General features: G+C 42.0%; 1 protein-coding gene across 2 annotated transcripts in view; it reads left to right on the forward strand.

The window, feature by feature from the left end:
* The first annotated feature begins 17,842 nt into the window (after positions 1–17,842).
* The window catches only part of YWHAE (tyrosine 3-monooxygenase/tryptophan 5-monooxygenase activation protein epsilon), a 41,056-nt gene continuing 33,850 nt past the window's right edge, over positions 17,843–25,048 (forward strand). For both annotated transcript variants that reach the window (XM_046675755.1, XM_046675754.1), the window contains exon 1: positions 17,843–18,014. In XM_046675755.1, the coding sequence (XP_046531711.1) occupies positions 17,951–18,014 (64 nt within the window). In that variant the 5' untranslated portion in view covers positions 17,843–17,950. The remainder of the gene's footprint in view (positions 18,015–25,048) is intronic.

The following is a 25,048-nucleotide window of genomic DNA, read 5'->3' on the forward strand; positions in this document are numbered from 1 at the left end:
ACTCTGTCCTGCATTTGTATGTCTCCACCACCACCCAAGCAGCCGTTGTCTCTCCTGTGGACCACTGCAACAGCCTCCTTCCTGGTCATTCACTTTCCCCAGTCTGTTCATTGCAAGCAACCAGGGTGATCTTCCCACATGGCAAACTTGATTTTGGCACTCCCTTGCTTAAAAGTCTTTAGTGGCCTCTTAATCATAAGATAGAATCTACGTTCCATAGAATGGCCTGGATAGCAGTGCTGACCTCTCCTTCAACCTTTCTTGTTCTCTGAGCTCCCAGTAGGCTTTGCTTTTAGCTCCTCAGGTGGGCGAGCCCTTCCCATTCTAGGAAGCCCTATCCTTTCCCCACCTCCCTCCCCCAAACTGACTGACTCTCTTGGTTTCAGCTGAAATACCACTTCCTCAGAGATGCTTTCCCTGAACCCCTAGATCCCATCCCTAATTATCACATCGTTCACCTTGCGCTCCTCAGCTTATATACTTCTGTGATGATTTCATTCCCTCTCCTCTGTTAGACTATAAATCAACTCAAGCAGGGTGGGAGCCACATCTGATTTGCTCATCATTCCGTCTCCAGAGCGCAGCACAGAGCCTGGCTTACAGCAGACAATGCATATTTGTTGAATGAATAATATTTTCCTCAGCAGGGCTTGAGTGCTGGGGAATAGGGACGCAGCCAGTTACCTCTCAGTGGCTGTCCCAAGCAACCCTCATCCTGTGTATGCACTAAGACTAGGTTCATTTTAGTAATGGTCAGAGGAGAACTCATTTAGGAAGGTCCTTCTGTTGCCAAAACATGAAACGCTCTTTAAAGCCCAGTCTCAAGAGTTTAAGTGCTTCCCTGTGGCCATGTCCCTTTTCCTTTCCCTAGAAAGAGAGGTGACTGGATCACTTAGAGGAGAGCTGTATTCATACAATGAAGATTACTCACTGGTTCTATCTTATTTTTAATTTCTAGCTTTAGCCATAGTTTTAAAAAGGCTGAATTCCATTGCTTAAAATGTCCAGATTGTAAATTATTTTCTAAAATGCCAATTGTACTGGAAGTAGCTTAATAAGACTAACCACTATTCAAAGTAATTACTTCTTAACGTGTTATCATTTAGGTCTTTTAATAACATTCACCTCAGAGGCAGCAAACTCAAGAAAGCGACTAATGGGGGGCCGGCACGGTGGCCAAGTGGTTAAGTTCGCGCACTCCGCTTCAGCGGCCTGGGGTTTCACCAGTTCGAATCCTGGGCGCGGACATGGCACTGCTCATCACATGTCACAACTACAAGGACCCACAACTAACAATGCACAACTATGTACCGGGGGCTTTGGGGAGAAAAAGGAAAAATAAAAAATCTTAAAAAAAAAAAAAAACAGCAAGCAACTAACGGGCAGGGTCCTTGTGAATTCTCTCTGTGCATTATGGTAAAGGGCATGACCCCGTTCTAATATCAAAATGGATTGGAAGTAGCAAAAATTCACTTGCATCTGGGGCCCAAATCCTTTTAGGAGCCTTGTGATATAGCAAGAAAAAAGGAGAAAGCCAGATCCCACCCCCAAAAGAGAATGTAACAAGAGGAAGTGATTTATTTAAATTCTTTGGCCATTTCTTTTCTCCTACTAGAATCAAGGTTCTTCCTCTACTTTCACTTTTTATTTTGAATAAAAATTTGCCCCAGTTTCTCATTTTCCTTGTTAGGCATGCCTGTGGTATTAGGTTTATGTCTAAACCAGCTAGTTGCTTCTTGTGCTTTAGCTGAGCTCTGCCATATGATCAAGGGCAGTCTTTTTTTGTTGTCATGGCAACCGACATTTACATAAGCAAGAACTGGGGAAAAACATTTGGAATGATTTGTGGTAAATTTCATCGTAATAGAAACATACAACACCAACTTGGGCTACCAGCTAGAATTTGGAACAACAGAATGGATTTTTCCTGTTCTTTTTAATGAGATCTATTTCATTAGGTACCATTTTTGGCTATCAAAAAAACTGCAATACTTAGAAAAAAAAAAGGAATGAATGTGATGATCTTTAATTCTGTCCTTAATCATATTTTCAGTAGCATTTAAGTTGGGGACAGGGGTGTGGTGGTTCTTCTAAAGCAGAGGTTATTGATCTAGAATCTTTTGATCCCTAGATTCACAGATAGATTCATAAGGGGTGTGGCAAAGATTGCTCACTCAAATCCATGTTCTCTTCTTCCTGTGCACACTGCTCAACTACATTTCCCAGGCTCCCTTGCCATTCCATATGACCATGTGACCAGATTCAGCCAGTGGGCTGTATACAAAGTACCTGCACCACTTTCAGGCCTGGCCTATAGAAACCTCCCACAGGTGCTCCTCCATGCTCTTCCATCAGGCTGGAATGGAGATGACACTCAGGCAGAGTCTTCATCCACCTGAGCTCTAAATAACTACATGGAGAAGGGGCTCTCCAACTTAGTGACTGGCTTAGTTAGCAAGAAAGAAACTTCTCTTCAACTATTATATGTTTTAAGGTATAACAGTTACTGCAGTTAGCCTACCCTGACTAATACAAGGGAGTTGAATTGGTTAGTTGAGAGGTTAACCAACTGGCATGTTGTAATGATCGCATGATGCCAAAGCTTTGTAGAAATCCATAAGATGCTTCAGGCACCTCAGATAACCAACGAATAATCCTTTAAGTATGTCCCATGTAATATCTGAAATTGAAATTTAACTGGGCATCCTGTATTTTTATTTGCTAAATCTGGCAGCTCTATCCCTGGTCTGCCCTTTAGAGAAACACTGCTACAGGACTGCTGCTCTTTCCTCCAGGGGAATAGAATTCCTTCTGAAGCATAAATAATCCATACCAGGACAGCTGGGGCCAACCAGCTCATTCCATAGCTCACATTCTTGTCATCTTTGCTTATTGCTTTATGTCCCCCTAATCACCTCTCATTTTGTTACTGGCATCCTCACACTGTACTGGGTCTTCTCTTCTTTTGGACTTTACTGCATCTTTGAAGCTCTTGCCATCCTGTTATGCTCCCTACCCTTTTTACTGTCATCAACCAACCTTCCTCTCATTTATGAAAGATTTTGACATCTGGCTCACAGTATTTCTTCACCCCAAGACCTGCTATGATCTAAGGTGACACAGCCAACACCTTAGCCTCTCATTTTTTGACCAACTCAAATCCACTATTTTGTATGTTACATCCCTGGAATTTTAAATATCTTACTCTCTAACCACTACCTTCTAGCCTTCCAATTCTCACACTGTTTTCCCAAAGCCCTTGTTCCTCAATTTCGAGGAGTCTTCTAGTGCCTAAACTCAACTATCAGCCACCTCCTATCCTTCCTTTTTTTCAAGTTAGATAATGAACAAACATATAAAATATTGTCAGGTCTTAGACATATTCAACTGCCTACAGGATGTTTCTATTTGCGTGTCCTGAAAACACCTCAAATTCAACGTATTCCAAAGTGAATTAATCATCCCTTCCCCCATCTGCTCCTCATCCACATTCCCTATCTCAATGTCTATCACCATTTGGCAAAGCCAAAAACCTGGGGACCATCTTTTATTCCTTCCTTTCATTCATTATCCCATTTCTGGTCATTTACCAAGTTCTAATTCCTGAGCATCTGAAATCAGTCCACTTATCTGCATCTCCGCTGCTCCTACCTTAGTTCGAACTGCCAGTGTCTCTCATCTGGATGAACTCAACAGTCATCTAACTGGTCTCTTGCCTCTAGTTTCGGCCCCTCCAATCCCTCTGTCACATTGCAGCCCTAGTGAGCTTCCTATAACTCATATTATATTCTCTTTCAGCAGATATCAAAACTCTCTGCAAAGGGATGCAGAGCTCTTTATGTTTTAGTTCCTGCTTCTCTTTCTAGCCCCACCTCTCCTCATTCTCTTTTGTGTACTCTGGGCTCTAGCCATAATGAATTTCTTGTCCTTAGTTTACTTGACCCACCTGCTCGCCCCTCTAGACTTTTGTGCAGTCCGTACCTCTATCTGGCTCAACTTCTCCCTCATCTTCAATTACTGGTCTTATCTGACACTCTAATTTGGGTTATCCATATCCTCTCTTGGCATATTCATATCCGTATCCATATCCTCTCTTGGCAATATGTGCTTCCGGAACTGAAATTGCCTGTGCATGTGTCTGTCACAAGACCAAGATTGCTCACTGTTATATTTCCAACACCAAGCCCTGCTTGACACACAGCAGATCCCCAGGGTGCCTATTTTCAACAACAGAATGAAAAATATAGTTAGGCTAGAGGTCATCAAAAGCCAAGTGGGAGGGATGGGTAGTTACAATCCTAGCGACTTAAGAAAGTTATGATCGTTTAGCGTTTGCAGCAAAATAAACCACACCAATACCAATACTTAGTGGCTTAAAACAACAATCATCTATCTTACAATTCTCCAGCTCAGCAATTTGGGTTGTGCTCAGCTGGGCAGCTCTTCTGGTCTGGGCTAGTCTCACTCATACATTTCAGGTCAGCTTCTCGTTGGCTGGGGGCTGGCTGGTCTTGGATGCCCTCAGCTGACTCAGCGGACAGGTTTTTTTCGTTTTTTGAGGAAGATTAGCCCTGAGCTAACATCTGCTGCCAATCCTTGTCTTTTTGCTGAGGAAGCCTGGCCCTGAGCTAACCTCTGTGCCCATCTTCCTCTACTTTATATGTGGGACACCACCACAGCATGGCTTGCCAAGCGGTGCCATGTCTGCACCCGGGATCCAAACTGGCAAACCCTGGGCCGCTGAAGCAGAACATGTGAACTTAACCGCTGCGTCACTGGGCCGGCCCCTCAGCTGACAGTTTTCATCTCTGCTTTGTGTGATCTCCTGTCCTTCCACAGGGTGGCCTGGACTGGTTCTCATGGCTATTGACAGAGTTCCAAGAGAATACATGGAATCACACAAGCCCTCTCAAGGCCTAGCCTTAGAACCGACACAATGTCAATTCCACTGCATTCTATCAATCAAAGCAAGACACAAGGCCAGATTTAAGGAGTGAGGAAATAGACTCCACCTTTTTTTTCTTTTCTTTCTTTCTTTTTTTTTTGCTGAGGAAAATTAGCCCTGAGCTAACATCTGTTGCCAATCTTCCTGTTTTTCTGCTTGAGGAAAATTAGCCCTAAGCTAATATTTGTGCCAGTCTTCCTCCACTTTATATGTGGGTCACCACCACAGCATGGCTGATGAGTGGTGTAGGTCTGCACCTGGGATCCGAACCCGCAAACCCATGCCACCATAATGGAGAGTGCTGAACTTAATTAACCACTATGCCATGGGGCCAGCCCCAGACTCTACCTCCTGATAGGAGAAGCTATATAGTCATATTACAAAGGGGTGTGGATATAGGAAGAGTGAAGAGTTGTGGCCATTTTTGCAATCTACACAGCTACCCTACAATAAGCAAAGAAACTATTTAAAACATGCAAAGGAGCACAGATTACTAGGCTGTGTCATCACTGTATGAGTCAATACCCAAACGTTCATCGTTTTTCTTCATTTTATTTTGTAACTTGAAAGTTTTGCACATGTAAGCATGATTTTTAGTATCTGCCAGTAGGTAGGTCTTTGGAACTGGGCGGTGGAGACAATTTGAGAAGAAAGGCACATGGGAAAATATCACTGAGAATGAAGACAGCTTCACAAGGGATGATGTTCCACTTTATTAACTTTTATCTGTGGCATCTCACATGATTAGCACATGGAAAACACTCACCAAATATTTGGTGATGAATAGTAGTAAACCTCTATTTCCTATTATAAAGAAGAACCAACTGTTGGGGCCACCCCCACGGCTGAGTTGTTAAGTTCGCATGCTCCACTTCAGCAGCCCGGGGTTTCACTGGTTCGGATCCGGGTGCAGACCTAGCATTGCTCATCAGGCCATGCTGAGGCGGTGTCCCACAGAGCACAACCAGAAGGACCTACGGCTAGAATATATGACTATGTACTGGGGGGCTTGGGGAGAAAAAGAAAAAAAAAAGATTGGCAACAGATGTTGGCTCAGGTGCCAATCTTTGAAAAAAAAAAGGAAGAACCAAATGTCTGGTCTTACTAGCAATGCTGCTGCCTGTGACTGCGGGTTATGCCCTTCCCAAGGACATGTCGGGCAGGGAGGAGTGAAGCTGAAATCCACCCTACGCTCTGCTGGCTAAGAGGCAGGCCTGGTCCCTGGCTTTGTCTGCCTGCAGGGGGCATCATTTTCAATTCAAAGGCACACTCTGCTTGCTAAGCAGTGAGCCCCTAGGGATGCATCTGTGTGGATGGGGCACCTATTTTATGTCTCACAAAAGTTCCCTGTGGGCTAGTAGGGCCCTGATACTCAACCTAAAGTAGCTGAGAACCCGTTACTGAGGAATATGAGATGGCACAAAATGCACAAAGCAAGAAAATAAAGTAAGCACAAAACTAGAGACACTATTCGTATAAATGGATCAGGATAAATGAATGAAGGATTGAGAGAAAGAGAAGCAAGAAAAAACAAAAACCGAGTTAGTATGTCTGAATCAAATGCAGAAACTGAGAGCTATTTAATAGAATGACCAGAACAGTGAAGCACACAAAATATGATTTGTTTCTATAAAAGGCAAATCTATAGAGACAGAAAATAGATTAATGGTTGCCTGGGGCTGAAAGCAGGAATGGAGACTGACTGTAAATGGGCTCAAAGTTTCACTTTAGTGTGATGGAAATGTCCTAAAATTAGGTTGTGGTTATGGTTGTACAACTCTGTAGATACACTAACATTCATTGAAATGCATGCTTAAAATGGGTGGATTTTATGGTGTGCAAATTATATTTCATAGAGCTGTTTAAAAATATGGTCTCTTATCAGTATTAGCATCACTAAAAGTGAACAAGACATTGTGTATCTCTGATCTGATACAACAGGAAGCTCACAGCAAGCACTACCACTGAGGCATTCAAACCAAAAAATTTGAACCTGACTCTCATCCAGCTGTTTACAGGAAATATGAGGAATAGAGGAACAAGTTAAATAACACCACAAGGAAGTGAATGAACAAATCCAGAATGTGAGATATTCTACAAGACAAATGGCCCAGTTACTTCTCAAATAAATGGCATGAAAAAGAAAAAGGACAGGAAGGGAAATATAGATAAAAAGGGACTTAAGAGACCCTATCAACTGATGCACTGTGTGAACTTAGTCTGTATCCAGATTCAGGTAAACTCATTGGAAAAAGACAGTTGAGATGATCATGGGAAATTGAACATGGACTAGATATTAGATGACATTAAGAAATAAATGTTGGTGGGGCCGGCCCCGTGGCCCCGTGGTTAAGTTCACATGCTCTGCTTCGGCAGCCCAGGGTTTCGCCAGTTCGGATCCTGGGTGCAGACATGGCACTGCTGGTCAGGCCATGCTGAGGTGGCGTCCCACATGCCACAACTAGAAGGACCCACAACTAAAAAAATATATATGCAGCTATGTTGGGGGGGCGGATTTGGGGAGAAAAAGCAGAAAAAAAAAAAAGATTGGCAACAGTTGTTAGCTCAGGTGCCAATCTTTAAAAAAAAAAAAATGGAAAAAAAAAATAAAGAAATGTTGGGCCAGCCCGGTGGCACAGCAGTTAAGTCTGCTTGCTCCACTTCAGCAGCCTGGGGTTCACTGGTTCGGATCCTGGGTGTGGACCTACACACCATGTGTCAAGCCATGCTGTGGCAGGCGTCCCACATATAAAGGAAGATGGGCACAGATGTTAGCTCAGGGCCAGTCTTCCTCAGCAAAAAGAGGAGGATTGGTGGCAGATGTTAGCTCAGGATTAATATTCCTCAAAACAACAAAAAAAATTAAAATCTAAAAAAATGAAATAAATGTTAATCTTGTTGATGATATGATATTCTGGTTATATTAACAAATCTGTTAGTAATACTGTGGAAGAGAAAATAATGGTCCCCCAAAGATGTCCACGTCCTAATCCTTAGGACCTGTGAATATGTACCATACACGAGAAGAGGGATTTTGCAGTTGTGATTAAGTTAAGGACCTTGGCATGGGGAGATTATCCTGGATTATCCGAGTGAGCCTAATGCAATTACAAGTGTCTTTATAAGATGCATGCAAGAGTAGTCAGAGTCAGAAAAAGGAGATGTGACAACAGAATGGATGTTGCAATGAGGCACTTTTGTTTTTTGGGCTTTTTTTCCTTCTTCTCCCCAAAGCCCCCCAGTACATAGTTGTATATTCTAGTTGTAGGTCCTTCTAATTCTGCTGTGTGGGATGCCGCCTCAGCATGGCTGGATGAGTGAAACCCTGGGCCCCGCCGAAGCAGAGCATGCAAATGAAACCACTTGGCCACAGGGCCAGCTCAGCAATGAGGCACTTTGAAGACGGAGGAAGGGGCAACAAGACAAGGAATGCAGGCAGACTGTAGAAGCTGGAAATGCCAAGGAAACAGACTCTCCTCTAGACCCTCCTGAAGGGACACAGCTCTGCTGACACCTTGATTTTAGGACTTCTTAGCCCCTAAAACTATAAGATAATAAATTTTCATTGTTTTAAGCCACAAAGTTGTGGTAATTTGTTACAGCAGTAATAGGAAAATATTACAAATATCTTCATGAATATAGCCTTTGGTTCAGTCGAATTATTTTTAGCACAGACTCCCAGGAGTAGGATTACTGGGTCATGGCTAATACCACATCTGAATATATGCTTTCCAAAGGGTGTTGTATGTCCCGCACAGCAATGTGAATGCATTTAACACTACTCAACTGTATACTTAACAATGGTTAATGTGGTGAATTTTATAATGTGTATTTTACCACAATGAAAATAGTTTAATTTAGAAATTAAGTAAATTTTGTAAAAGGTATAGCTCAGTTACTTTTTTGTACATTTTTATTACAGTGAGAATGACTATATTTACATTTATTTACCCCTCGAATTTCCTCATGTATGAATTATCAGGTATGTCCTTTCCATATTTTATTTATTAGATTTATTGTTTATTCAAATACTCCACTTTTACTTTTCTTTCAATGCTGAAAAAGCATTGTTCCACAGATCTGATAGATTTTTTTTTTAATTCTCTCTTGCCTCTTTTTTATTTAATTCAATTTATTTATTTATTTGAGGAAGACTACCTCTGAGCTAACATCTGCCACCAATCCTCCTCTTTTTGCTGAGGAAGACTGGCCCTGAGCTAACACCCGTGCCCATCTTCCTCTACTTTATATGTGGGATGCCTGCCACAGCATGGCTTGACAAGTGGTGTATAGGTCCGCACCTGGGATCTGAACCAGTGAACTCTGGGCTGCCAAAGTGGAATGTATGAACTTAACCGCTGCGCCACTGGGCTGGGCCCCTGACAGATAATTTATTCTATTTTATACTAGTATTTCTATAAGTTGGTTTTTAAACTTACCTCATTAAATTTAAAAAATAAATGATATTAACTCAATAAAAATTTTTTAAAAAATGATGAATAAAGTATAGATCTAACTTCTTTCTAATTTACTCTTATCCTCAAGCCACTTATTAGATAATCCTTTCCTATTCCTGTGTCATGGAATCCTGAGAGGTTTGGAAGTGATAGGTTTTGCATGTGATCTGGAGAATGGTGGAATCTTTATCTGAACCAGCCACAAATATAGAAGGATGCAGATGTGAGGGATTGCTCACGTGCTCACGCTTCTCTGGGCACCTGACAGGAGGCTTGTGGAGAGATGGCAGCACTGAGAGGAAGTGCCAAGAAAGCCCTGTGTACTCCCATCTTTTGGAATAATGAGAACATAGGTATTTTCCTGAGGGTCAAATGGACAAGACAGTAAGTTGCGGGGCTGCACCCTCTTGCCTGTAACCTACCAAGAGGGGAAGTCCTGCAGAACCTGCCTCCAAACTCACACAGATGTCCCCAGGAGAGCCAGTCAATGGCTGGCCAAACATGGGTCCATATTAGGAAATTTATTAATATAGTTAGCTATATTTAGTCATTAAAGAAGAAACCATAGTAAAAATAGAGCCTGAAAAATCATCCGGGAAAAGCCAACACATTTTTTAACACTCTTGCCAAATTAGAAATAGGAGAATCTCTTTAGCTTGATAAAAAACTATTTAGGGGCCGGCCCGGTGGTGCAGCAGATAAGTGCGCACGTTCCGCTTTGGCGGTCCGGGTTTGCCAGTTTGGATCCCGGGTGCAGACATGGCACTGCTGCAAGCCATGCTGTGGTAGGCGTCCCACATATAAAGTAGAGGAGGATGGGCATGGATGTTAGCTCAGGGCCAGTCTTCCTCAGCAAAAAGAGGAGGATTGGCAGTAGATGTTAGCTCAAGGCAAATCTTCCTCAAAAAAAACACACAATTATTTATCAGAAACCAATAGTAAACATCACCCATAATGGTGAAATATTAGAGATGTTGCCATTAAAATCAGGAATTCAACAATAACATCCATTTTTATCTCTCTTATTCAATATTTCTCTGAAGCTCCATGTCTATGCAACAAGAAGTCAGAAGTAAATAAGAACAATCCATGTTATAAAGGAAGAGAAGAAAATTTCAGTAGTTCGCTCTGAATAGCCAACCCAATTAACAGAAAATTATTAGAACTAATAAGAAAGTTCAGTAAGGTAGTTGGATGCAAGATAACTATTCAAAAATCATTAATTCTCATACATACCAGCAGTAACAATCAGAAAAGAAAAGCAGGGGAGATCCTATTTATTATATCAGTAGCCTCCTAAATACTTAGAAACAGAATTAACTAGAAATATTAGACCTCTATAAAACTAACTATACAAATATAATTAAGATCATACAAAAGAGACTTGGAAAAGATGGGAGAAATGTATTCCTGAGTGGGAAGGCTCATTTTTGAAAATATTTCCCAATTCTCCCCTAATTAATCTATATAAATTCAGGGCAATTCCAATCAAAATAAAAATGAATCTTGAGAGAACTTCTCAATTTGAAAACGAATGAAATTTTTAAAAAAAACTTTATCTTACCAGATATGAAGATGTACTATCAAGCTGTTGTAACGCATAATCTCATACTGAAACAAGCAGAGACAAACAGGTCAGTGGAACTAAATAGATTCTACAACAGACATAGGAAAACTTGGTACATAGAGAAGATGCATTTCAAATCAGTTTGAGAAATTATGGATTTTTAAAATGGCATTATGCCTATTGATTTTTTTTAAGATCTCCATCTTTCCAATACACACAATTTCAATTATATCAAAGATCTAAACGTTAGAAGCAAAACTATAATAGAAGCAGAAGAATAGGTGGATATTTTTGTACTGTTGAATGTTGGGGAGACTTAAAGTTTGACACAAAATTGGGAAGCCCAAAAGGAAAAGATTGAGGGATTGGACTACAAAATATTTGAAACTTCTCTAATTTAAAAGTAAGCATAAGGGCCTTGCATACTATATATACAAGGTAAAAAAAAGTTAAATTCAGGGGCCAGCCCTGTGGCCTAGCGGTTAAGTTCAGCACATTCTGCTTTGGCAGCCCAGGGTTGGTTTCCTGGTGTGGACCTCCACCTCTTGTCATCAGCCATGCCATGGTGGCAACCCACAGAAAAAATAGAGGAAGACTGGCATAGATGTTAGCTCAGGGCTAATCTTCCTCAGGAAAAAAAAATCAAAAAGATATAAAATAAAAATAATTAGCCTATTTTATACATAAAAACACAGTAATAGGCTTTTTTTAAAGCATTAAATTGCAAGCTCCTGGAGCAATGACTAATCATATTTTTTTAACGTTTTATTTCCTTCTTGTAGTACTTAGTACACTGCCATGTATCTGTGGATATTCTACTCAAGACAGGTCAAGTGAGTTCTTGTTTCTATTAAGGCAAATTCTTCAATAAAGTTGAGAGACTCATACTTAAGGATGTGACCAAGTGACCTGACGATTGTTTTAAAGGATTTTCAGTGGAGCGTGACGTATCCATGAACACAGCAGCGGCAGGAAGTGCAGTGCCGTACGGCGAGAGCCACCTCAGTACAGCACCACGACCTTTTATATGTTTTTATAATCCCCGATGCTATATAAAAATGTTTCTGTTTATATTTCTGTTGCCCTATCAACAATTTCTATCCCTGTGAGTTCTGTTTGTTGAGAGAACAGGCAGTACAGTCAGAAAATCAATCTAGGTTTAAGATTTCTCCCTTCTTGGCAGTTTCCTAGGGAGAGGCACCTTCGGATAGACTCCAGCCAGTCTTGGGAGACGCTGTTTAGGAGAGAAGATCCAGTAGCTAAAAGGGGGTTACCCCTGATCTCTGCATGTCCGTGACAGTCCTGTGGTCAAGCTGGCAGCAGATCGATTTTTTGGGGGTGGGGGGCTGTTTGTGAACTTGTGGACCAACTTTCTTATTTGGCCACCCCTACTGGTCACTCATTTCTCTTAAATGACCACCCTCTACATCTTAACTACTATTCTTCTCAAGAGTAGCCTACACTGACTGCTTCCACTTTCTCACCTTCTTTGTGCTTCAACCAAATGCAGTCTGGCTTCCAAAATCCTTTCGAAACTGCTCTTGAAGGTCACTAATGACCTAATTGCTATATCCAATGGCTTTTCCTCAGTGCTAATCTTGATGTCTCTGCAGAATTTAATACAACTGACCACCCCTTTATTTTTGAACTCTTCTCACTTGTATTTTATGACACTAACTTCTCCTGATTCCCACTCAAGCTTGAACCATAGAAATATTAATAAATACAGATAATGTTAATTGAGCATCAGGTACTTTCCTGGAATCTCCCACTTAATTCTCATTTATATGAGGAAAATATCACCCCCATTTTATGAGTGAGAAAACTGAGGCTTAAAGAAGTTGAGTAACTGGCTCTTCTTGCACAGGTGGTAAAGAGCCACTGAGTCTAAGGAGTCCAGGAGCGGAGTCCAGGAGCAGAGCCCAAGATCTTAGCTGCTGTGATGTATCCAACAGAGCTGGAAGGGATTTCTAGAGGTCAGCAAACTCAGCTGCTGCTTCTGCAAAAGATGCCATTGGATTTTGATCGGGATTGCCTTGAATCTGTAGCTCACTTTGGGTAGTATTGTTGTCTTAACAATCCCGAATCTTCCAATCGAAGAACACAGAGTGTTTTCCCATTCATTTAGATCTTCTCTAAATCCTTTCAGCAGTGTTTTGTAGTTTTTCATGTAAAAGTCTTTCAACTCCTTGGTTAGTTTATTCCTAAGTATTTTATTCTTTTTTTTTTTTTTGGAGGATTAGCCCTGAGCTAACATCTGCTGCCAATCCTCCTCTCTTGCTGAGGAAGGCTGGCCCTGAGCTAACATCCGTACCCATCTTCCTCTACTTTACATGTGGGACGCCTGCCACACCACGGCTTGCCAAACGGTGTCACGTCCACACCTGGGATCCAAACGGGCGAACCCCGGGCCTCCGAAGCGGAACGTGCACACTTAACCGCTGTGCCACTGGCTGGCCCCTGATTGATTTTCTTGAAACAGCCTTGCATTCCTGGTTGAAATCCCACTTAGTCATGGTGTATAATCCTTTATATATGCTGCCGAATTTACTTTGCTATTATTTTGTTGAAGATTTTTGCATCTATATTCAGAAAGAGTATTGGTCTGTAGTTTTCTTTTCTTGTGGTGTCTTTGGCTTTGGTATTAGAGGCCAGGTAATGCTGGTCTTAACAGAATGAGGTAAGAAGTGTTTTCTAGGGGCAGGCCCAGTGGCTGAGTGGTTAAGTTCGCGTTTCTTTTTTCTCCCCAAAAATGAAAAAATAAAATTAAAAAAAAAGAAAGAAGTGTTCTCTATTTTTCAGAAGAGTTTAAGAAGGATTGGTGCTAATTCTTCTTTAAATGTTTGGTAGAATTCACCATTGAAGCCATCTGGTCCTGGGATTTCTTTGTTGGGAGATTTTTTTTCCATTCCTCTTTTTTTTGTGGTAAAATATACATAAAATTGACCATTTTTATCATTTAGTGTACAGTTCAGTGGCATAAGTATGTACATTCGCATTGTTGTGCTGTTTGGAAGTTTTTGGTTACTGATTCAATCTCCTTACTTGTTATACATCTATTCAGATTTTCTATTTCTTCTTGAGTCAGTTTTGGTAGTTTGTATGTACTATGACTGTTTCTACACACAACACTTCTTTTTTTTTTTAAAGATTTTATTTATTTCCTTTTTCTCCCCAAAGCACCCCAGTACATAGTTGTATATTCTTAGTTGTGGGTCCATCTAGTTGTGGCATGTGGGACACCACCTCAGCATGGCTTGATGAGTGGTGCCATGTCCACGCCCAGGATCCGAACAGGCAAAACCCTGGGCTGCCACAGTGGGAGCACATGAACTTACTCACTTGGCCATGGAGCTGGCACCCACACAACACTGCTGATACCAAATGTGTGGATTTTTCCACATCAAGCAATTTTCCATTTCTCTGTGGACACCAACTGGGTGTCCTACAACTTACTTCAATTCTGACACTACCTGGAGTTAGCACAGACCCACAAGACTGAGGTTAAGGGGTCAGTCCCACAAGATTACCCTTTACTTCAGACGCCAATCTCAAGGGTTGGTCCCGAGGTTATCCACACTTCTTTCCGACTTGGCTACAAATTGGGAGTGCCCACAACCTCTTCCTCACGTTTGATAATTTGCTATAACAACGGCTCACAGAACTCAGGGAAGCATTCTACTTACTCTTACTGGTTATTATAAAGGATATTATAAAGGATATGAATCAACAGTCAGATGAAGAAACACATAGAGTGAGGCTTGGAAGGGTCCCAAGCACAGGAGCTTCCATCCCTGTGAGGTACGGGATGTGCCACCCTCCTGGCATGGATGTGTTCACCGACCTCCTGAGCCCTGTTGCTTAGGTTTTTTATGGAGGTTCCATTACCTAGGCATGATTAAGTCATTGGCCATTGGTGACTGACTCAATCTCCAGCCTCTCTCTCAACCCTGGAGGTCGGAAGTGGGGTGGGTGGGGTTGAAAGTTCTAATCCTCTAATCATATTTGTTTCCTCTGGCAACCGACCCTGAAGCTATCTAGGGGAATACCAAGAGTCACCTCATTAGCATAAACTCAGGTATGATTGAAAGGGGCTTATTATAAATAACAACAGAAGCTCCTCACCCCTATCACTTGGGAAATTACAAGTGTCTTAGGAACTCTATTCCAGGAACCAAGGACAAAGATCAAATATGCATTTCTTATATCATGATGTCACAGTGTGTTTCTAGGAATGTCTCCATGTCATTTGTTATCCAATTTATTGGCATACCATTGTCAATAACACTCCCTTACAATCCTTATTTCTGTAAGGTCAGTAGTAATATCCCCACTTTCATTTCTGATTTTAGTAATTTGTCCTCTTTTTTTCTTAGTCAATCTATCTAAAGGTTTTTCAATTTTGTTAATCTTTTCAAAGAACTAAATTTTGATTTGTTGATTTTTTTCTATGTTATTTATCTTCACTTTAATCTTTTTTCTTTCTTTCTTTCTGCTACCTTTGGGTTTACTTTGTTCTTTTTGTAGTTCCTTAAGGTGTACAGTTAGGTTACTAATTTGAGATCTTTCTTTTTTCTCCCCAAAGCCCCAGTACATAGTTGCATATCCTAGTTGCAGGTCATTCTAGTTCTTCTATGTGGGACGCTGCCACAGCATGGCTTGATGAGCAGTGTGTAGGTCTGTGCCCAGGATCTGAACAGGTGAACCCTGGGTGGGTGAAGCGGAGCATGGAACTCAACCACTCCTCCACAGGGCTGGCCACCGAGATCTTTCTTTTTAATGTAAGCATTTACAGCTATGCATTTCCTTCTTAGTACTATTTTTGCTGCATCTCATAAGTTTTGATATATTGTGTTTTGTTTTTACTCATCTCAAGATATTTTCTAATTTCCCTTGTGATTGCTTCTTTGACCCATCAGTTATTTGAGTGTTACTTAACTTCCACATGTATGTTAATTTCCAGTTTTCCTTCTGTTATTGATGTCTAGCCTCGTTGCATTGTAGTAGGACAAGATATTTTGTATAATTTCAATCCTTTTAAATATTTATTAAGATCTGTTTTGTGGCCTAACATATGATCTTCTGTTCCTTAAGTTTACAGATGAACAAGAAGTTCTGAGGTGAAATGACTTGCTGAAGGTCACACATTAATTTAGTTATAGAATTAGGATCAGAACCCAAGTCTTTGATTCTCAGTCTTCTACCACTGAAATTTGATGTTTGTTAAAAGTGTGAAGGGGCTTAATCTGGAGTGCCGTAAAGAGCCATCCAGTCTCCTTGCTGGCTCTTCTGCTTTCACTTATCTCTTAAGAGTAGGTATTCTCCAGGGTTTTGTGTATGGTCCTCTTCTACCTCTATACACTCTAGCTGCTTCCACAGCAGCCTCCCTTCAATTTAGAAGGCCAATCTCCGTTTCCAATTCCATGCTGGTTATTTCTACCTGGGCCAGTTTTCCTCCACTTTATATGTGGGTGACCACCACAGCATGACTGACAGTGGTGTAGGTCTGCACTGGGGATCCACCGTGAACCCCAGACAAGCAGCGTGCAGAACTGAACCACCAGGCCACCTGCCGGCCTCTCTACCTGGGTGATCTTTGAGAACCTTAGAACCAACATGTGCTAAAAGGAACTCATGTCTCTCTCTGCATTCCATCAGCACATTTTCCTAGTATTCCTATCTTTTGTTAATGGTATTGCCATTCATTATCCTAGTGACTCAGGGTGGGAAGATGGAAAGTTCATTTTAATTTTTTTTCCTCCCTCACAAGATCTCTACATTGGATCAGCTACAAACTCCTGTGGCTTCTCTCTGCAGTACTATTCCTACTTGTCCTTTCCTTACTATTGTCACTGCTACCATCAATTACCTTTTGCGTGCATTATTCTAATAGCCTGATCATTTATCCTCCTCTTTAATCACTGCTCTGTACAACACATTAATTTTTCTAAAGGATAACTATGATGGTGTCATCCTCCACGCGAAATCATAAAAAAAATAGCTTGTGCCGACTAATAAGGCTCAAACAACTTAGCTTGCCACCCAAGGCTCTTCCTAATTTGGTTCCGACCTACTTCTTACTCCACATTTACTGCAGACCCCACCACACAGCTTATGTTCTAGTTACCTGAGCTTCAGGCTTGCAACAGAATATTGTATGGAGTGTAAGGTGCTGGGAATCCATTGGGAAGCAAAACAGACGAGGTCCTTTTCCGCGCGAAGCAATTTCCATTGCTGCCTCCTCAGTCTCAGTTTGATCTGGGTCCCAGTCTTCTGCACCTTGCACTGCAGCCCAGGTTCCTCTAACAACTTTCCTGTTCCTATCCACGGGGGCGGCCCCCAAGGGGAATCAGAAAGCCAAAGGGGAGGAGAAGAAAAAGACTGCAAAGTGCGAGGGTGAAGCGGAGGCGTGACAACTGGAGCCCCCCTGCCCCCACCAGCTACAGCAGGGCCCAGTCTTTACCCTGGGGTTAAAAGGGTCTAAACAGGCCCAGGATGGGGCTTGGCTGAGAAAGCAGGGCAAGCTGGCTTCAGCGAGGAAGGCCTGCCATTACAAAGACCGTTACAGCCTCAGGCGTTCTCGGCCCCTGGGCCGGGCCAGGCGCCGACGCTCGCTCGGGCGCGGACCCTCTCGCCCACTGTGTCAGGAGCGGTCCGGGCCGGCCTCGCCTGCGGCCTCCCGCGCTCCCTCCCCGCAGTCGCAGTTCCCGCCTCGGCGCTCTGGCGCTCGCGGAGTCCACGGAGGAGGGGCGTCTAGCGGCTTCCAGTCTCTTCGGGCGCCGAGCTCCCGGATCCGCCCCCCGCGCCAGTTGCCAGGGAGCGGTTGCCATAGAGCTGAGCAGTTGTCCGCGTGCGCAGGCGGAAGTCCCGGATTGAGGCGCCGCCATTTTTGCTGCCCGGACGCGGAGCGAGAGGCTGAGAGAGTCGGAGACGCTATCCGCTTCCATCCGTCGCGCAGACCCTGCCGGAGCCGCTGCCGCTATGGATGATCGGGAGGATCTGGTGTACCAGGCGAAGCTGGCCGAGCAGGCTGAGCGATACGACGGTGAGTTGGGGGGGCAACGGGGGGCTGGAATTCTCGGACCCTCTGCCGCCGCCCACAGAGGCCGGGAGCAGGAGACAAAATGGCGGCATCGTCTCCGAGCCTGGCCCGGGGATGTGGATTCGGGAAGCAGGAAATGGCCTGTGGTTTCACGGAGCGGTGGGAGGCTCCAGGCCCCGGAATGTGACCCTTTCTGCGTCCTCAGCTGCAGACACTCTCGAGCCAAGAGGCCGAGGCGATAGGGTGGAGGAGTTGGTTGTAAAATGGCGGCTGGGGGGGAGGGCGAGTCCCGGGGCGGGGGAGGGGGAGGAGATGGCGGGTGCTGTCTCCGGGCGAGCAATCCCCAGGGGAGCTTTTGGGCCAGTCTTGGGGTGTGGAGAACAATTGGGTGGGGTGATGGGCGAAGAAACACTCGCCACATGGGGGAGAGTGGCGATCGGGAGCCGTAGCGCGGGCGCCTTTCAGGGAAATATGGCGGGTGGGGGCGGTGGCTTTTCCCCGGAGGCCCAATGTGGGGCGGCGGCTGTGGAGTCTCACAAAGGAGAACCTTTGCGAGCGGAGGGCTTCCTTGGGCGTGTGGTGGGCGCCGTCTGGGGTGAGGGAGGGTGGCAATCGCTGCGCTTCATCCTTGGGTGGAGGCCAGCTGAGATGCTGCGATCGGATCTCCTCCCCTTAGGCCGGCACACCTTGGAGTGAGGGGTTTCAGGCTTGCCGTCCAGCCCCGCCGCCTTTTGGGGAGGTCTGGAAAAACCTCGCTCCCGCTCCCCCTCCTCGGGCTCAGCCTGGAGAGCCCGAAGTTCCCGTGATCGTTTTCTGGCTCCACAAGCTGTGGTTCTGGTGGATAAGACATTGAACGGGAAACAAGGAGACCATGACGCCTAGTCCCTTTGCACTGCCCGTGCCTCAGTCTACCAGTTAGTAAAAAGGATGACTTTCCTGATTACACGCCGCGTTAGGACAAATGGAAAGACCTGTTGGGAAATCAAGTGATTTCAGATAACGTTTAGTAACTGTATTTTGGTTGACACCCCGGGCTTGCAGTGCGTGTTCATACTTCGTCGGGGATCCTGACCGATCCGAAGCGGCCCGTTGAGGCTTGGGTTTTTGGATTATGAACGTAGAGGGTCCCAGCAGATGCTCGCTTTTTTCCATTTTAAATAAGTGGTGTTATGTACAGATTGGAACAGTTGTTCTTTGTTCCTTTCTCCTTGCCCCAAAGGTTTTTTCGTCGTTTTTCAGAACTTTTATCTTCATGGCTATTGTCTGTTCAGTGAGTCCCAGGCTGATTTTTCTTATTGCTTCTCCCCCGGTTTTGGACGTAGGTACTGCAGTTGCCTTCACATCCTTTAAACTGTAGTATTATAAAAAAATCATGTGTGTGGTTCTTTGGTTTTAACGGTGTTGTGGGGTGAGACATGGTTTGGAATCAAATGCCATACGTCTTTAGATTTTTCTTAATTACTTAAGCCTCTTTTTCAAAATGTTATGTAGGGCCTTTGAATGCCACTTTGGTCATAAGAATAGCCTCAGGGCTAGTCTCAGTGTTATCATACATTAGGATTCAGGAATTGAAAATCAGGAGAAAAGACCTCGAACTCAAACGTAGGAAAGATACTGCACTACATTTCATTTTGTCAGTCCTTAAATTGCTCTTTGTATTGAACCGGGTTCCTGTGGGGAGGGGGAGGGGAATAAGATGGGGAAGTACAGCTCAAGGTCAGGTTTGTCTTTATTTCAGTGTCTAGAAGTCAAACAAATGGTTGTAGTGGAAGTTTTTTTTCTTCTTCCCCGTCATGCCCCAAATAGGTTCCCCTCTTAATCTACCAGTGTCCTTGGCAAGAGACGTGAAATTATATTTGAGTGCTTTCTGTTTTGTAGGTTTTTAGACTTTGAGTAAACTTGCTGTGATAACCAAAAAGGACGTAAGAGGAAGGTTTTTGTTTTAAAAACAGATTTGGAAGCACATGGTTGTAGCTCCCAAATAGTTGACAGTTTACTGGCAATCATATTTTGGATTTGAGTGCTGAGGACTTTGATCAAAGCCCTTATTATTCAACATAGGACTGTGTAGATAAAGCCTTTTTATTACATTGTTTAAACCTTAGGTATCTCCTTCAGGATCTGCCAGGTGGGAAGGAACTCCTGCGACTGTTGGGTACAAGATGGGGAGGGGTTCATTGGAAAGCAAGAAGAGGACGACAGTCGTCAGGAATCAGCCTCTACCTGTGTCCACTCCTTTACTGGGTGCAATAATTCATTTTTCTTTGTGATGACAAAAAATGGTCCCATAGTTTAAGTTACGAAAGGATTTATCAGGTGTGGGGAGTGGCAGAAGGTGAGAGTGCACTTGAATGATTGGTTTTGGATACTTGGATACAAATACTGGCTTTTCTCCTTGTTGTTGCAGTACCTTTATCTTTTGTTTTCCATGCTATGTTGAACCTAATACTTTGTATTGCTTAACTCTATCCTAGGGCATTGGAATCAATTTATATGGATTATTTAATGGTCCTGGAGGAAGAGCTAAGCTGTGTTCAGGAAAAGGACGCTTTTAGGTTGTGGATAGGATATATTGAAGTGAGTTTGGGGTTAGGAGTTCACCTTGAAGATTAAATCTAGCATCCTGTCACTTAACAAGTCAGTACATTAGGGAATAGTTTTTATGTCATTCGTAGCCATATTAAGTCCGTCCCATCACTTTTTAGCATTCCTGAACTAAGTCTTAACCTTCCCGTATATTTGAATCACATTAGTACCTTCTCCGTATATCTGAATCACATTAGTACAGAAAAGTTGGGAATACGGAGGGGGAGAAAAGATAAGTACTCTACATTTTTTGAGAGTAGAAGGGTTAGCATAAACTGTATTTGGGTCTGTGAGGTAGTTGCTGGCTTTGTCCTTTCCTCCCCCTTTTTCTGCTTATGATGACTGGCTCCATGAGAGATGTAGGGGTAAAGTTCTGATGGTCACATTTGATTCACTTTCTTTGTGAATGCTTCAGCACGAGGAATGCTTCTGTTCTGAGTCATTTACTTGAGAGCTGTCCTTTTAAAACGCCAGAGCTCATTTTTAGCTTATTCTTGGTAGTCAGTGAAGGGTTTGGAGTATGTTTTGAATTAACTGCTTAATACATGTCTTGTTAGGGAAAAAAAATAAAGGATAATCTTAAATTAACTTTAGTAATGAGATTAAAAACACAGGGTAATTATTAATTCTTTGTCGGCCAGGAATCATTTTTATTATTGCTATTTTGGTTAATGCTGAAATTAATTGCTTTTTCAGTTAGTGGAGTTAACTTTATTAAATACATTTTCTCTCCTGCCTAAACATAAGCAAAATTGGATAATGCAATTTTTAAAATCCCTTTGACAGGTAACTTTTAGTCTTTGTATGTAAAGCAGATGCTCTTTCGTGTACGCTTTAGGCTTTTGTACGGTATTGTGTATGTTGATGTATTTCAGCCTGTTCTGTTGGCTCACAAAACTAGAATATAGTGAAATCTTGAATCATTGCAAGTTGAGGAGATGGGGTCAATTCTTAGTACTGTGGACGTTTGTAGGCCTCTTTTCCCCTTTATATGAAAACATGTCAATTTGAATTCTGGGATGGGGAAGAACACTTATGGCAAGTATTAAACTGAGCAAATTGTGGATCCAGTAAGTACAGGCACACACATTGAAAGTCCGTGCAAACAAGTAGGCTTTTCATAATTGTTTTGTAACTTCGTCAAGGGAATATGAAATATTTAAAAAATTTCTTGACTTTAATCTGGTATCACAAGTGAAATTTCAGTGTAGTAAATTAATGTATCTAATTTACAAATGAGTTTCAAATACTTTAAGAAGCTGATCTGAAAGCAAGTTTTTTTTAAAAAGCGGGCTGTAAGGTTGATTTTCTGCGAATTTTTTTACCTTATGTTTAAGAGAGGGTGTGTGTTGTGTGTGTGTGTATTTAGACAGTAATGACAGGCGTAGGGTGAAGATTAAATTTTTAAATTTTATGTGATGCCATATTTATGTAGAACTTCACACTTCACAGACCACTTTCACAAACATTTTCACTTATTTCATATAACATTGACGTAAGTAGTGGTCATTTCATTTTATTGTTCAGGCAAGTGAATTTGAGAAAATTGAGTGATTTTTTTTTTTTTTAAATCACATGACTAGTTGGCTAGTAAATGACAAGTGTCAAAGCCAGAACTTGTCTGTCTGCTGACCTTTAGACCAGTACTCTTATTTCTCCTGAGCCACCCACAAAAGACATGTGTAAGTTAGGTGGTGCCCTGGGATGGGGGTAATGCGTGCTTCTTCAGCACTTACTTCAAATAATAATATATGGTGGTGTTTATGACTTTACTAGTATCCGTCGTAAGTTGTAGATAAAATATTTTCATACTTTTCTAAAGAAATCTCATGCTTTCTTTCAAAAACAATTCCATCTCAAGGCACAGTGAATTAAGTTAGAATGAGGGATTTTAGATAATCTCAACTGTGCTTTTTGCGTACAGGTTCCTTGGTTTATCACAGTGTACTGAGGTATGGCTAATGCTGTGCATTTTTGTAAGTACTTTTAAAACATTTACTCCCTCCTTTTTTTTTTAATGGCTGCAGCCCTTAAGGGTATAGTCATAAAACTTAGGGGGGAGAAAGGTTAGCAAATGATTCACAGTTGTTCCAAATAGTAGCATAGATAGCTGTGTAACAGAATCCATTAAGGGATAGTGAGAAACCAACAAAAGCTGGTTATTTTTATTGTTTTTGAAGTGGACAGTTAACATTTGATAGTTAAATACTGATACACCCAAGGTGACAAATTGGTTTGTCAACATCACTTTATGATTTGAGCTTATTACCTAAAATGTTTATGCTAGTCATGCTCCTAGGAACATTTCAGAAGCTTATTTAAATTTACTAAGTTGAAGTAACAACTGCCATAATAGTAAAAGAGTCATCTTAATTTATCATCCAAATTAGGATGCCTTGAAATGAAGGGGTGCCAATTCATAATCGTGCTGGGACAGTAGGCGTAAACTGGTGGTGTCCTGAGCTGCTAACTTGCCGTCTGGTCATCCTGCTTTAGACCACTTGTTACTAGTAGTTGTTTTAATTAGATTCATGCAAAAGTTTCCTAAGCTTTGACCATCTCTCTGCCACAGAGATCTTAGATCTCAGTTCCCAGAAGATTGGTTGTCTTCTTTCTCAGATGAAGTTAACATTTGACAGAACATAAGAGAAAGGCAAAGTGAACGATTTCCTCGTTCCAGTCCCCTCTTGCCCAAATGGGAACTGGAAGAGTCAAGGATGTGGTAGTTGCTGAAAATAGAGCTTGCTGGCATACCAACGAGTGACTGACAGTGTCAAAGCCAAGTATGTTAGTTTTACGTACGTCTACCTGGAGCTAGATCTGTGTTTAAAAATATTTGACTTAGGTGTTAGCAACAGTGTCCTAAGCTCGGAATTTTTTCCCCAAATACATTTTAAGAGTCTTACCCACATCTTGTCATGACCGTTCTGTTTAGGACACGGAATCCTGTATAGAAAACATATGACCATGATCCTGGTTTATCATCTTTGAAATTTAATTTTGAATTTATTATCCTTTCTTCCAGTGATTCATCACAATAGCTCAGCAGAGCTGTCTTCGGTAGGTTTGATTTGTGATCAGGTCAGGGTTTTATTTAACTAAAGCAATATGAAATGTTTTATCTGTTCATTTATTTTTAAAATTTGAAGGCGAGCTCTTTACTATGAATGAGAGGACTGTTTTATGCATTGGTAGATGTATGGTATAATCATCTGGGTTCTTCATCTATAGAATAGGGATTAATGATATCTGCCTTGCCTGCAAGTTTACTGGGTTGTTAAGAAATTGGGGGTTTGTAAATTGCAAAGTATAACACTTGTCAGGTATTACAGTTTACTGTGAAAAAATCACTACTATTCAATGTGAAAGATAAAGTAAATGTTTTGCTACTGATGTACTGTGGTCATGTAAGAAGATAACCTACCTTTTTAAAGTTGTTCTTAGCCAATGAACTCTGATAGGTTTAGTCTGTGAGTTACATTTGCATAAAGAAAGATAAGTTCCCAAAATAAAATCTTTGGAGCTGGCCCCATGGCCAAGTGGTTAAGTTCACATGCTCCGCTTAGGCCGCCTGGGGTTTCGCTGGTTTGGATCCCGGGTGCAGACAGGGCACCAGTGATCAGGCCATGCTGAGGTTGGTGTCACACATAGCACAACCAGAGGCAGTCGCAATTAGAATCTACAACTATGTACTGGGGGGCTTTGGGGAGGAGGAGAAAAAGAAACAAACAAAAAAACAAGGTTGGCAACAGATGTTAGCTAAGGTGCCAATCTTGAATAAATAAATAAGTAAAATCCTTAATGTCAACTCATATCTGAGCATTTGTATTCCCAGAAAAGGAAGGTTGTCGAAATATATTCCTAACAGAATGTAGTTTGGTCATTTTGAGCTAGTGTGTAGTTCTTTTGATATTAATTCTAGGTTAATATTCAGGACAATATAATTATCACTCTAGCAAATGTAACAACTGTTGTCTGTGGATTTGGGATGAAAATGTAAATCAACGTTAAAATATTTGCATGTAAGCAGTATCAGATACTGACTAGGAAGATGATATTGCACATAACCAATTTTGTGAAATGCGATTCTAAAGGTTTAATGTAAGCCATGGGCAGTGAATGGGTTCTGATTGATAAAAAGCTACCAATTAAATACTACTTTATCCTTGGTGATTAGTCATTTGAGGACTTTGTAGGACCTTGGAATGGTTTTGTGAACACCTTTGTGTTGTAGAATTGTGTCCTACTTAAGAATTTGTGAGTGATTTTACTTATTCATGATAGGTTAAAGTGTAAGTTAGGTAGTAGAAATTCGTAATAGGATGAAATTTTCGGAACATTGTGTGGTCTTTGACTAGAGAATGTCACTTATAACAGTTATGATTTTGTGTTTATAGGTGGGTTTTTTTAAAGATTTTATTTTTCCTTTTTCTCTTCAAAGCCCCCCTGTA

Source organism: Equus quagga, chromosome 11, assembly GCF_021613505.1.
Source record: "Equus quagga isolate Etosha38 chromosome 11, UCLA_HA_Equagga_1.0, whole genome shotgun sequence".
Taxonomy (NCBI): domain Eukaryota; kingdom Metazoa; phylum Chordata; class Mammalia; order Perissodactyla; family Equidae; genus Equus; species Equus quagga.